The following is a 14011-nucleotide window of genomic DNA, read 5'->3' on the forward strand; positions in this document are numbered from 1 at the left end:
TATGCATGCAGAATTACTCACAATAATGTCATTACAATAGTTGATTAACAACGCATAAAGTACAAACAGACAAAAATACAAACATTCATTTTTATTATATAAAAATATCATACTTTGTATTTTAAATAAATATAAATGAATGTAACTTTAATTTGAGTTAACTAAACCAAATTACTTTATAAAACAATAGTCATATATTCCGTTGTCCCGTTATGATAATACAGAAACCGATCACAAAATTTTGAACCGATGCTCTACTTTCAAGACTACTGTTAATCAAATAAATGATTTGACATATTTTTTTGCATCTAATGTATATTACAATACTACAAATAATTAGTTAATTTTTAAATAAATAAAACTTCCGCATTTAAAACAAATATTATATAATCTGTTTTAAATATATCCAAATTATAATAAATTGCGTATATAAGTACGAAACACTTATACGCTTGCTCGACTAATATCTTATAATGCTTGCTGTATTTGCTTATTCGTATTTTAACACATACAACAAACAAAAACAGAAGATAGTTGCGAATGGTACCTGACTACGAAGGTATAATAACTCTTTGGGAAATGTGTCCGTTTCTTTCGCCGTTTTTTTTCAGGTATGAAGTGTTGCTTTCCGAACCCGTGGTAGTTTTTTTTTTCTTGACAATCATTTATTATTAATGCTTCTATAGTGAATAAAGATTTTTGAGTATGACAATTTTAATTTAAACTTCTATTGAATTGATTGGATAGTCCAGTCGATACAAAATAATACAGAACCGCGTGGTGGATGAAAGTGTTTGGTCAAAAGTGGCATATGTACAACAATTCTTTTCATTTTAAAAGAGCTACTCGCCTCGACTTCACACGGATGCGATTTATTAATAAAGAAAATTATATAATTTATACCCTATACCCTCAAGAATAATGTAGCTTAGTGCCAGTGAAAAAAATATTGAATTGGATAGAGTTCTAGATTCCCCCGGCATACAAACAAACAAATAACCTCGTTATAATATTAGTATAGATAGACTTGTTTACCGTATCATCAGTAGTGATGGTCGTATTGAAGGCAACGGTGTCCTTTACGAGAGTCGGTCCCCTTGGCACCAAAGCCAACTGGTTCTCCGTCTGCGTCTTCAGAGCATCGCGTATGTCTTCTTCGCTCGTCTCGTTAACCGCTGTTATAAGTGCCTGTAACAATAGAACAATTTAAATGAGATCAATGAAATAATTATCCTTTAATTTGGTTCCAATGCTAAATGCACAATTGGCAGATTTTCAACGAAAACTTCAGTGGTTGCCTACCTGGGTTTGAACCCGAAACCGTCAAGATTTACATGTTCTAACCACTGGCTATCTCAGCTTACTGAACCATCTGAGCCCTGAGGTCATAAATAAATTATTGTATTTATAAAAGGCTGCTAATGTCCGGCATGCGTTCCAATTTTTCTTTTTTATTGACAATAATCTTAAGCGACTTACGTCAAACTATTCTCCGTGCTCAAATGTAAATATATCAATTTTCATGGTGATTGGTTGAATGGTATTGAAGTTGAAGTAACGTCTGATGACGAGCTTTAACTTAGTATAAGGTATACTACCTACGTATAACCAAATATACGTCCTCTTCTATAACAAAACTACAAGATAAAAGTTTCGAAGTCTAATAATACCAAACAGATACATATTATATACAGGCAATGATCATTATTAAAAAATTTACAACGTATGATATGAATTTACACGTTTCGGACATTAATGTGTTCCATTTTTTTCCGCAAACAAAAGAAAGTCGAAAAAAACAAACACAGGAGAAAAAGGTACTAACTGTTTTATTGTATTACACATAGATAAGATATCAATATCATATTTCAGTGCACCAGTAAGTGTAACGTATTGCTGTGTAACATTAGGGTAAATGATCCAATGTTAGCACAGGTACAAAGAAACCATCTCAGATACCATTTGCCATGGATATTACTTATAGTGGCAATGTTTACGGGCGGTGGTCACTCATCATCTCGTTGACCCTATACCCGTCAGTTGCCAGTTAAAATTTAAAAGAAAGAAAATTTTATATTTATCATGTAAAAAAATAAATACACATGCACGTAACTAACTAACTAACTAACTAAAACAGCCTCTTCTTCATTGACAGGTTTATCAGGTTTCGTAGGAGCCCTACATTATTCTTTTTTTTTTTTCGAATCTTGTCAGTAACAAATTAAAAATTGTTTAAACCTCTATCTGGTATGAGGAATTCAAAAATATCTGATATCATTCGAGACTGTAATACGAAACTGCATTAAAATAATTTAAAATGTAGGTTACTTTAGATAGTGATACCTACTGGTCGCAAATATTACACTGACATAGAAAAAAACCTCAGTGTCAAATATTAAGCGTAGAGCTACGTCATTATGCAATCTAATTTATACAATGACGATAGTAAATTTTATAAGAAAGCCGCGAAATACTGGGCTAATGTACCGGCAACAATAGACGGAGTACTCGGAGGCTACGGCTATATTTCGGGCATTGACATCGACGGTTCTAAAGTATTTTTAAACCACATACTATCTCTAGTCAATCCACCGAACAGAAAACTGGCCTTGGATTGCGGAGCCGGTATCGGAAGAGTGAGCAGAAATCTTTTAATGCCTTATTTCCTGAAGGTCGATTTAGTGGAACAAGACGAAAAGTTCATTAACACCGCGAAACAATTGATCGGTGAATACAATACTAAATTAGGTACACTCTACCAAATCGGTCTCCATCATTTTAAGCCACAAAAACAATATGACGTCGTCTGGTGCCAGTGGGTATTAGGGCATTTGAGCGATTACGATTTAATAAACTTTTTGGAGCGGTGTAGCAACAATCTAGCAAGACGCGGCGTCATTGTTGTAAAAGAGAACATATCTCCGTCAGACGAAGTCGAATATGACGAAGACGATTCTTCGGTGACACGCCCTTACAGATCAATGTTAAATATATTCGAGGAAGCGAATCTTTCTTTAATAAAAAGTGATTTACAAACTGGTTTCCCGGACGGTTTGTATCCCGTTCATATGTTTGCACTTACACCATTAAAGTAGTTGGCGAAATATAAAATACATCCGTTATTGCTCTGAATTTAACGATATTACCTAACAGTACATAATTATTCGACACGGAAATCAATCGGTGATCAATCAAACTTTTTACGAACGTAACAGACTTATGTCAAACACATATATTAAGCAGGTATTCAGATGTCATGCAGGAGAGCAGCGTTATGAATTTAAGTCAGTTGAATTACTACAGACAAATAAATATGACAATACGCGTAACGAAATAGTACATAAATTAATGCAATGAACAGTTTCACGTGCGTTTGTGTATGTATTGTCTTTTTGTGTATGTGTGAGTACTTGCACGTCATCACGATTGTTTATCTTATATTTTAATATTCATTACAATTAAAAAAAACTCTTTTAAGTAATCGTATGCTGTTTATCTTGCTATTGAATGATTTTTTTTTTTTTTACTTTAACAGCCTGTAAATTTCCCACTGCTGGGCTAAAGCCTCCTCTCCCTTTGAGGAGAAGATTTGGAGCATATTCCACCGCGCTGCTCCAATGCGGGTTGTGGTTATATGCTTACTTTACTTTACGAAAATTATTAACTTTTTATGAATGCATTAATTTTCGCTAAGCCTTGCTAATCAGTAAGGAAATGTTTGAATAATGTTAAAATGAACTAAATTTTAGCTAGAGCTAAAGCGGAAGGTAGGAATTTCTATCACTGCACCATGTTTACAGTGAATGAGGTTTATCGTTGATGAAGTACAGGATCGTGGGCCGAATTCGTGATTGTACTGTTAATAACGTTGGATCTTGGACGTGCCGAGGCAGCTGTGATATTCGCAAGTGCATTCACCGTTTCAGTAGTTACGAAACACTTGCATCAGACTGAGCTTTGTCGGATTCAATTTAACTACTTTTGCCTGCTTCATTACAAAGATCTGTAAAAATTTCTCACTCATTCGATAATTTTTCAAACGATTGTAAAACCTTATAAAACACCAGTTGTCGCCCGTGGTTTTGCTCTCGTTTTAGCGGTAAGTCAGACGTTACGATATAATAAAGCTTGCTTCGTACCAAATTCTATCAGTTCAGTCGTTTGACCGTGAAAGAGCAACAGACAGGACAGAGTTACTTTCGTATTTATTATATTAGTACAGATTTAAACAAGTTTTCTCATTGTTAAGCTCAATAGTTGTATCATACAATTTTTAATTCATACGAAAGAATGAAAGATATGAAAATTTAATGAATGGAAAAAGGAACAGAATGAAAGTTAATTTCCATGAGTAATTATAGGTAATTATCGTTATGTAACTATTTATTTTCATATAAGTAAGAGATATAAATTGTTAGTACGTAATTAGAAATGATTGATCGTGCCGCTGTATTATTAGGGCACCATTATTAGCTATTAGTTTACAATTACAGTTATTTAAAATATACATCAGATCATTAATGTTCATTAGTTATTCATCGAAGATTTCATCGTTTAGACTTTAATATTAAATGAAATGCGTCACAGATTATGAAAATAATTTACGGAAATGTTTGTGAGTTTTTGAATATGTCAAATTAAATATTATGGATGCGTTCAATCATAATTTTTTACATTAATTAAATTTGTCATGCTTATTTCGTTTTTTTTTTTTGTAACAAATTGCTATTCGCTTTTTTATATGGTTTTAAAAATGAATGTTTTTATAAAACATAAACTAGATTTTTTTTTATATAATAATAGTTGATCAATTCACGTTGAGCCAAAAATGGGTAAACCCCCTTTTTTACATACGGTAAAAGAGAAAGTTGCGATAGTTTAAAAAAAAAGTTGGGTATGTTTATTACATTCGTTAACATTGCATAGATAATTGAAATGTCACGATGCGGTCCATTTGGAAACAATAAAAAATGCATGCTTATTATCGAAATCATAATATATATAAAACTGAAGTATAAATTAAAAATTTCATACAGTACTCTGTAAACGTCCTACTTCTGCATAAAAGCGAAGAACTTCGAAAGGAGAAGAGGTCTTTGCAAAGGCTTAGATCTTGTTACCTCACGCTATTATAATGTGTATTGGCGGATGGCTAAAGTATAGCAGAACATAGATAAAAATACAGAATAATTTAATGTATTCTTCGTATTATTAAAAAGTATATAAAGACTAAACAAACACGTACACGAAAGACCAATTCACTTATTGATAGCCTTCGATATGTTCAATTAACTAGGTACCTACTTCACAAGTTTAGAGTATATTTCCTTGCAAAGTATAAATGAATACATGTACAGTATAATCGAATTACTAGTTTGTTTTACATACAAATTTACTGAATTACGCACGAGTATAAAATACAGACTTATATAAAACGAGTTACAATATATCACGAAGACGACCTTATAAAACTATTTGATACAGAAAAACTTAAATCTAAGATCTGTAATTGCTTTGACCATACTAAATACTCAAAATACACGTACTGAAATCATTAAAAATAAATACTATTTTATTCTCTCTCCACTTGTTTGCTATAATTAACGATTTTAAATTAAGTAATAGAGGGTATTGCCCTGTGAAGTAATTACAGAGAATTCGCGGTCAGACAACATTATTCCAATATAATTGCCGCTCAACGCAAAAACAATAAAACAAAACAACGTTCAATATAACTGTATCCAAGTGTTCCTTGAAATGGACTTGAGGTTTCTGAACTTTCCCTAACAATTGTTTTATTGAAGAAATGTATTTCAAATATCGAATATAAGCTAGTGTCACCATATATTTTTCATCATTTTTTTTTTGTTTATGTAGGTTAAGGCAAAAGAAATACAGTAAAGTCTTTGTACACTCAAGTTAGTAAAATAATAATAAACTATATATGTATATTGCAATTTAACCTCTTCTTATCTTGTAAGTATAAAATTTTATTCTTCTAGAAAAAGAATCTCCTATTCAAAGTATATAAAAAAAACTATTTTATTATATATTATAATCATAACTCTTACCAATAAGAAATTAATTTATTAAATATAGTAATTTATAATATTCAAAGTACAAATATAAAATAAGTTTAACATGTGTACAATTAAAATTACCGAAAAATGTTTAATTGACATGTTTTTAAAAGATTAACATAATAATGAGCCCTATTTTCCTGTTACTGTGAGATTTAGAAAGCATCGCGGGTCAAGTGAAATTTTATGATAAATTGTTTTTTTTTTTAAATCGCAATTGTTTATGCGCCAAAAACGCCTTCATTGTTATTGTTTGTTATAATTATAGCTTCCAGGTTATTAATTATCAAATAATTTGTGGGATTTTTGGTTTTTATATTAGTTAATTTTAGATCATGTTTCAGATACGATACAGTCATATAGAGTCCAACAAAAGATGCCTAGAAATTGTTTAAAGCAAAACATTTGAATCAATGTTTATTAAGTAATTCATAGTTAACAATTATGAAAAAAAAAAATTTCAGTAGAGCGAATAAACCCATAGAAAGAACGATTACAATACGACATAGAATTTTAGCGGAGAGCTTCACATAATATTAGTTTAAACGTGTCGTTAGCATTTATAATAATTGCTTTTTTTTTTTTAATTAATTTATTAAAAATATAAATTAAAAAAAAAAAATTTCGTTTGTAATTGTAGCTTCTTAACCTTCAACTTCATCTGGAACTTTAACGAACGGTAACACTGTCCAAATTAAAATTAAGTATTGATGTGTCGATCAGACATTCAGTCGGGAAAGATTTTGAATGCATATAATATATAAATTTAATTAATTCACTGAATTCAAGATGTAAAAGTAATATCATCGAACATGTCCCAGCAAAGTAACCGGTTGTCGATACATGGTACGTCTGCGCATATTTCGCCAAAGTCATCGAAACGAGACTGCGTGCCTAGCTTTGATGGATATCTTAATCATTCCTGGACATATTAATGTCACTTTTAAGATGATGAATACCTGAAAAATGAAAGGTATTCATTCACATGGACTTGTTTTAAGATAGACTAGCAATATGATAATTCAAGCGATCATAGCGAAAGAGCTAATAAGCTTCGAAATTTGAATTATTATAAAAAGAGGCTGAATGCATTTCGTTTGACAGCACCAAAACATGAAGAGCTTCCCTTAAACCTCCGTCTACACTTAATTTATTAACACAATAGCTGTATGTTTTCTATGCTTATAAAAATATTTTTAATATATACTTTAACTAGAATAGTATACTGTTATATAAATTTATAAATATGGCCGAAAAGATTTGAGGCTGGTTGAAAGTTGAGACTTAAGTATTTCTAAATTTAAAATATTTTCTGTTTAACTTTATTTAGTCAAGTTTAATGCGATACTCAAATCAAACGATATAAAATGTGTAATTAATATACTACAAGGAATTTAAATGTATTATAATTTTCGATATTTACTTAATTCGATTGCGTTCAAAAGTAAATTGATTAACATAACATTAAAGTCAATAGACTTTGAATCTAAAATATTGTAATCATAATATAAATTCTATTTTGAAATTGATTGAAGTTGACATATTCAGTGTCTATTACTCCACGCAATTTATTTTCGATGTCAAATAGAATATATTATTATTTGAATAATAGTCTGGTATCAAAGAGATTTGAATGCGATAGTACTTAAGATAGGCAAATCTGCAAATTCCATGCAATTGAATTTAATTTAGCCATAACTTTGCCCTTGTTTGCGACAACATTTATACTAAGGACTATTGTAATAATTGTTTTTAATTAAACTTAATACCCTTAGTAATGAATTATGAAAACGCTTAGAAATGTTCAAATGTAATATATCATCAATAAAAACTACTATTGTGTAAAGGGAAAATGTTTTTTTTTACATGGTAATACATCTCTGGAATCAAAATGATATCTTTCAAATAAAAATATCTGTTTCAAATAAAAATATACGTAATATTTTTTTTTTTTTTTAAATTGTCGCCAATCCTCCTCAGTTCTGAAGTGTTTCTTTTCGAACCGGTAATAGATCATTGACAAACAATAAGCAAATGGAACGATTTTTATATTGAATTAATATTTTTACTTCGAAATCGTTCTATACAATTAAGATTAATTTGATTTTTTTTTTTGATATAGGAAACAACTTGAATGAACAAATTAGCTGTAGTGATAGCTGACTTTAAAAAAATAAATATGTCAATATTTTAATTAAATTAAATATGTTCTATTTTAAAAGGGCAGGTTTACAATGAATTATTATTATTTTAATAATATAGATTTAGCAACCACTCGGATGTTTAGTGACAGGAACAAGCCCGTATGGGTAGGTACCAACCACTCATCATATTATATACTAACGATAAGCAATTTGAATGGCGAGCAAGCCCGTGTAACTACAGGCATAAGGGACTTAACATCTTATTTCCCAGTTGGTGACGTATTAGCGACGCAGGGAATGGTTAAAATTTCTTACGCCGCCTATGTGTTTGGGCAGTGGTGACCGGTTTTCATCAACTGCTATAAAAATCCTAATGATCCCAAAATTTCGAAATTGTTAAACATTGATTTGTCTCTTTCTATACTTATAATTATATATTGATTTTACATTCGAAAGACGACACGTGATAGTTTAACTAGCCCCCTAAAAAAACATTTAAGCCGTAACAAAACATGTACTAGGATTAAATATCCTCGTTTTAATCTATATAATATATTATCTGTGGACAAGTTTGACGTAACAAACGTCACTGTACAAGACGGCGCAAACTCTCCTCTGTCAAAATAACCGCTTGTTACATTGAATGATTTAAACGCAATTCAATACTAAGATTTACTATCTAATATGTAACCGCACCGTGACTGATTTAATTGAATATTGTACAGCATCTCATTACAAAATAAGAGCAACATCTAGCTTAGGTTTAAGCAATAAAGCGCTCGGTGGGGGAGGACACGAAATACCACTTAGTTGTGTTCCTTTGACAAAGCTACTTGAATAAGATCCACTTATGTGTAATGTACGTGTTATTTGTGTTTAGTTTGTTGTTGGTTAGTTTGATGCAAACGTTCTTAAAATACTTTTGTATTTTGTTATAATTATATTTTATTGAAATCGATTTAAATAAAAAAATATGTTAACGTAATTAATACTTCAAATGTGTATCTTATTAATGATTTACATAACATCTTATTTTATTTTAATAATGGTACCTAAAATTATCAAATATTATTACAATTAAAATAAACGTTTTTTAAATTATTTTATGGCTTCCCGACTTTCGGTCATGACATGTCTTATTTTGTTCGCGGCTCTCAACGGATAGAAGCAAAAGCACAGGATATATTATAGTGGACAAACACATTTGCACTTGCATATTCTGATGCGATGGCAATCCGAGAAATCAGGAATAATATGGGAGAGAGTTCAGGCATATTACCCACGGATTTATTTACCTTCCGTGGAACATTAGCACCCAGTATTTTTTGGTCAAATACCACTTCGCGTTGAAATAAAATTGGATTAAGCATGAATCAACAGAAAGCAACTCTTCTTTCAGCATCCTCTTCGTAAATAACGTGCACAGGATTAAAATGATAATACAAAATATCTTAATTGTAACTTAGCTACTGAACTGTTCATGTATCTAAATTTAATTTTAAATTTGTATTAAGTAAATAAGTAAGTTTTTTACATTGGTTATTATTTTAAGTCAATTTTGTGGGAATTTTAAAGAGCGACCTTTAGTACGAATTCGGTCATGTTCGAATACGAATTTCAACCAGCGTCCTTTCTGATCATTTTATTTCGGTTGCTTTGAAATAAATTCCTAGTTTTTGTACATTTTCGGAAAGCTAATTAAACGATTATGTTTTTAAAATAATCTGCAGAACAAGTTTCATAATGATTTTTTTTTTTTGTTTTTCAGGCATATTTAAGGGAAAAAAATATTGAAATATTATCGTTTTCCGTCTCGCATTTTTAAATTTGGATCGATAATTATTGTTTAAATATTGAAAAATATCCAGAGTTTAATCGTTTCATAAATCAGAAGAAAAAAGTAGATTTTAATCGAAACTTATTTTTTAATAAATTTTTGAAGTTGCAATTTTGAGTTATTTTGAAAAAATCTAAAAAACTTGATAACTCAAAAATGGTTCACTTTTGCATCATGCATATGTGGGTTAAAATTATTGCAAATAGTCACCCCTATCACCTCCTAACGGGAATACGTCGAATTACCAATAACCCTGTATATATATTATTTATTATCAAAATGTTAACATAAAAAACGTCTTAATATTTTAAAAGTCACAATAATCTCGAATAATGTGAAACGTATGACCAGGCGAGTAACGATTAATAGGCCTATCTTTATAGAATATTGCGAAATTAGATTTAACAAATGGTCCCTCGTTTAACTAAACAGTATTAAGGAAGAGATATTAATGAGATGTTTGTAACGACTGGTCTCGCGTCCCACGCGATAGCATTCGACGAGAATTTCATTCATGCCAGACGATAGGAGTAAAGCTAGTCCTTTTAAGGCTTTCACTGTAAGCAACCGAATACAGAATAAATATATAAAACTGCAGTGGTGTGATTATATTTTAATAGTTTTTCGATATATTTTTCGGGGATAAAACTCTACTAGATTTTTGGCATTATTCTAAGCCCGATAGATGTTCTGCCAGTGTATTTACATCAATTGTCATGCTGATCGATCAATCGGTTTAGAAGTTGATGTGCCGCAGCATCATCTAGCTACAAAGTGTTACAACTTTTTCCATGAAATATGTTATACACCAACTTCACGTTGATCAGTGGAAAGGTATCGAGGTCTATTAATCTCATACAGATATACTTAACAACATCAATTTATACTTACATTAAATTAAATAAATCTTAAAATCGATGTTCTGTTTAAAACTATCAATCCTTTTTATGTTAAAATGTAAATCATGTAAATATCCCACTACTGGGCTAAGGCGTCCTCTCTGTTTGACGAGAACGAAGGTTTATCAATATTCAAAAGCAGTTAGTAAAAGAAATGAAATTTTCAACAAAAAAATATAGTTATATTCAACACCTTTGTAACAATACAGAATCTTTATTCTCTATTTTAGAAATTAAAAAAAAAAGTCGCAAAATTTTACAACCATCACTTATTGAAACTGATCTATAATTTTAAAAGCGCTTTATTGTTTAAAATATGTTTTGCTTAAAATGTATTCAAGAATAGCTTAGTATATTAAATAATCTTGTGTATGTGTGCGTAGGTTTCCAGACAAATTACAATTAATGTGATTCGCCTTCCTATCTGATGGATCACAATGTCACAGGCTTTCTAGCGACATCTGCTGTAGTGAGATGAAACACGCGATAAGTTTGCTGAGAATCTAACCATCATTCTATGTCTAGCTTTTCGTCTCGACGTATAAATTTTCATGTAAACATGTTCAACTTGTTTTATTATCCAATTATATTTAAATTAATAATATTATTATTCAAAATTACTTTCTTAGATGAGATCGAAATATTTATTGGAAATTATAATTATAAATAAACGATAGAATTATCAACATTAAATATTGTTTAAACATATTATAGATAATAATCACAGAATTTAGTTTAGAAAGAAACGAGTCAAAATGGCACAATATTCAGAACGCGTGCATCTTAATCACTAGTTACCTAATACAAGTACCACCACCAAGGGTTTTGTGCAAAACTGTTGTCGTAGGTACCAGCACTCATCACTAATTCTGTCGTTTAACGCCACTTATTTGATGGGTGTGCGAGCCAGTTGTAAAGGCCAAAAAAGCCAATTCTTTCAAACCAATTCTCAAGTTTACATACAAAATATTTTCCTCGTTATAAGATATATGATAAAATATATTACAGTAATATTATTACCATATTATTGGCTAAACTATTTATTGGAACAGAACAACACATTCTCCCTTCGACGCAACCGACCTTCAGACCTGTCGCAAATACTATCGTAGTATTTACGAAGCAAAGAATTCTGGTGCAAATATTTTAACTCTACAATTTTTATTTAAATTGCATACTATGTAAGGTCTAGTAAAACAGTTGTTTTAATCATTATATATTCTATTTAATCTTTCAATCGAATGTTAGACCAATAAAAAACAAAATTATATATATAAAAAAAATCTTTAAGTGTCGGAATAGAGTTTCCACTGACATTCTTATCGGTTCTTCTAAGTAGAATCTACATTCCGAACTGACGTGACGGTCGCATTGAATTCAATGTAACTTAGACGCTGGCGATACAAAGCGCTTGTAAAAATCTATCGAAAAAAATGCGAGTACCCACATTTAAAAAACATGATTTTTTACATATTTGACGAGTAATGCAATATATTAAATTAAATCTACTATCAATAACATTTTCATGTATATCTATATTTTTCGAAGACAGAAGGTCAATCCTCGGCCTTTAATATATCTTTATGAAGTCTTCGAGTATCTGTGTTTTGTTTATTTATTTATTAACTAACAGTTTCTTGAAACATTACTCACTTGGGTTGGTCTTAAGATCAAGATAAAAATATGAGCATGCTAACAATATTAAATTAGTATTCAAGATTTAGAGTTCGCTTAGAACTCTGCTATAACATTTCTTCTTATCGAGATCGGTTCTTAAAATAACGTCAAACGTAGTTTCAATTATATCTACATATATAGCTAAGTTTTAATTTTTATTTTATCTTAATTCATATATTTATTGTATGGATAAATATTATCTTTTTTATATAAAATGTATTGACATTATTAAGACAAACCTTGTATCATAAATATATTAAAGGCATACACGAATTAAATTTAAATAAGAATTAAAATGATATCTTATAAGTAAATTGTATATACACTTAAATTAAAAACATTTTTTATTTTTTTTTTATAAGATAAATAAAAGTTTCGAGGCAAGGAGAACAATATTTGAATTACCTTGATTGCACCGACACTAAACTATTCATGGTTACATAATCAGCCTGTAAATTTCCCACTGCTGGGCTAAGGCCTCCTCTCCCGTTGAGGAGAAGGTATGGAGCATATTCCACCACGCTGCTCCAATGCGGGTTGGTGGAATACACATGTGGCAGAATTTCGTTGAAATTAGACACATGCAGGTTTCCTCATGATGTTTTCCTTCAGCGCCGAGCACGAGATGAATTATAAACAAATTAAGCACATGTAAATTCAGTGGTGCCTGCCTGGGTTTGAACCCGAAATCATCAGTTAAGATGCACGCGTTCTAACCACTGGGCCATCTCGGCCCATTATTATTATATTCATGATTACTAAATAAAAAATCTACTAGCTTCTCAACTCGGTTTAACTCTCATTAAATATAACTCCGATTCCGTGTTATTACTATAAATAGACTATTTAACTAGATCCTAAGAAGAGCGCGTCAAACGAACGAAAACACTTTATAATATTATAAATTAGAATATCACACAAAACTATTTTAACTTGTTCAAAGTAAATATTTCCAAACACCTGTAATTCGGCCTTGATAACATTCGATCAAGCATAAAACAATTTTATGCTCGTAAAGGGCGCGTTCATTAAACAAGCTACCAATAAATACGAACGTCGGATTATCTAAAATTGAATATGTAAAGAAATAATATCTCATCTAAAACCTTGGTCACAAAAGGTCTAAGTTGAGCTCAGTCATAATCATTAAAAATAACCATCTAATGTCCGGTATACATCACAATTACTCATTTTTCATTTTTTTTTTTTTGTATTAAGATATCTTATATTTCTAAGAAAATTAGTACGTAAGTACATTGATTTAAAAATGCCAAAATAATCACTCAAACAAAACAAAATTTCGACTCAATCGGATGAATGGTATAGAATTATACGCGGGATGTACAAAGACACAATCCTGAACTAAAATCTTAC

At 30.4% G+C, this 14011-nt stretch overlaps 2 protein-coding genes across 5 annotated transcripts in view; one reads left to right on the plus strand and one right to left on the minus strand.

The window, feature by feature from the left end:
- The window catches only part of Chas (chascon), a 131269-nt gene that overhangs the window by 17945 nt on the left and 99313 nt on the right, over positions 1-14011 (minus strand). For all 4 annotated transcript variants that reach the window (XM_026636611.2, XM_026636609.2, XM_026636608.2 and 1 more), the window contains one exon: positions 1036-1188. In XM_026636611.2, coding sequence (XP_026492396.2) covers positions 1036-1188 — 153 coding nt within the window. The remainder of the gene's footprint in view (positions 1-1035; positions 1189-14011) is intronic.
- Positions 2418-3197, plus strand: LOC113398029 (alpha N-terminal protein methyltransferase 1-like). Its single transcript, XM_026636589.2, has one exon. It carries the CDS (start codon positions 2418-2420, stop codon positions 3093-3095), a length of 678 nt encoding a protein of 225 aa, XP_026492374.2. The 3' UTR covers positions 3096-3197.

The sequence above is a fragment of the Vanessa tameamea genome, chromosome 13 (genome assembly GCF_037043105.1).
Source record: "Vanessa tameamea isolate UH-Manoa-2023 chromosome 13, ilVanTame1 primary haplotype, whole genome shotgun sequence".
Lineage (NCBI taxonomy): Eukaryota > Metazoa > Arthropoda > Insecta > Lepidoptera > Nymphalidae > Vanessa > Vanessa tameamea.

Excerpts from the sequence above, each read along its gene's own strand:
- LOC113398029 (XM_026636589.2), top strand. The coding sequence starts at position 2,418 with ATGCAATCTAATTTATACAATGACGATAGTAAATTTTATAAGAAAGCC.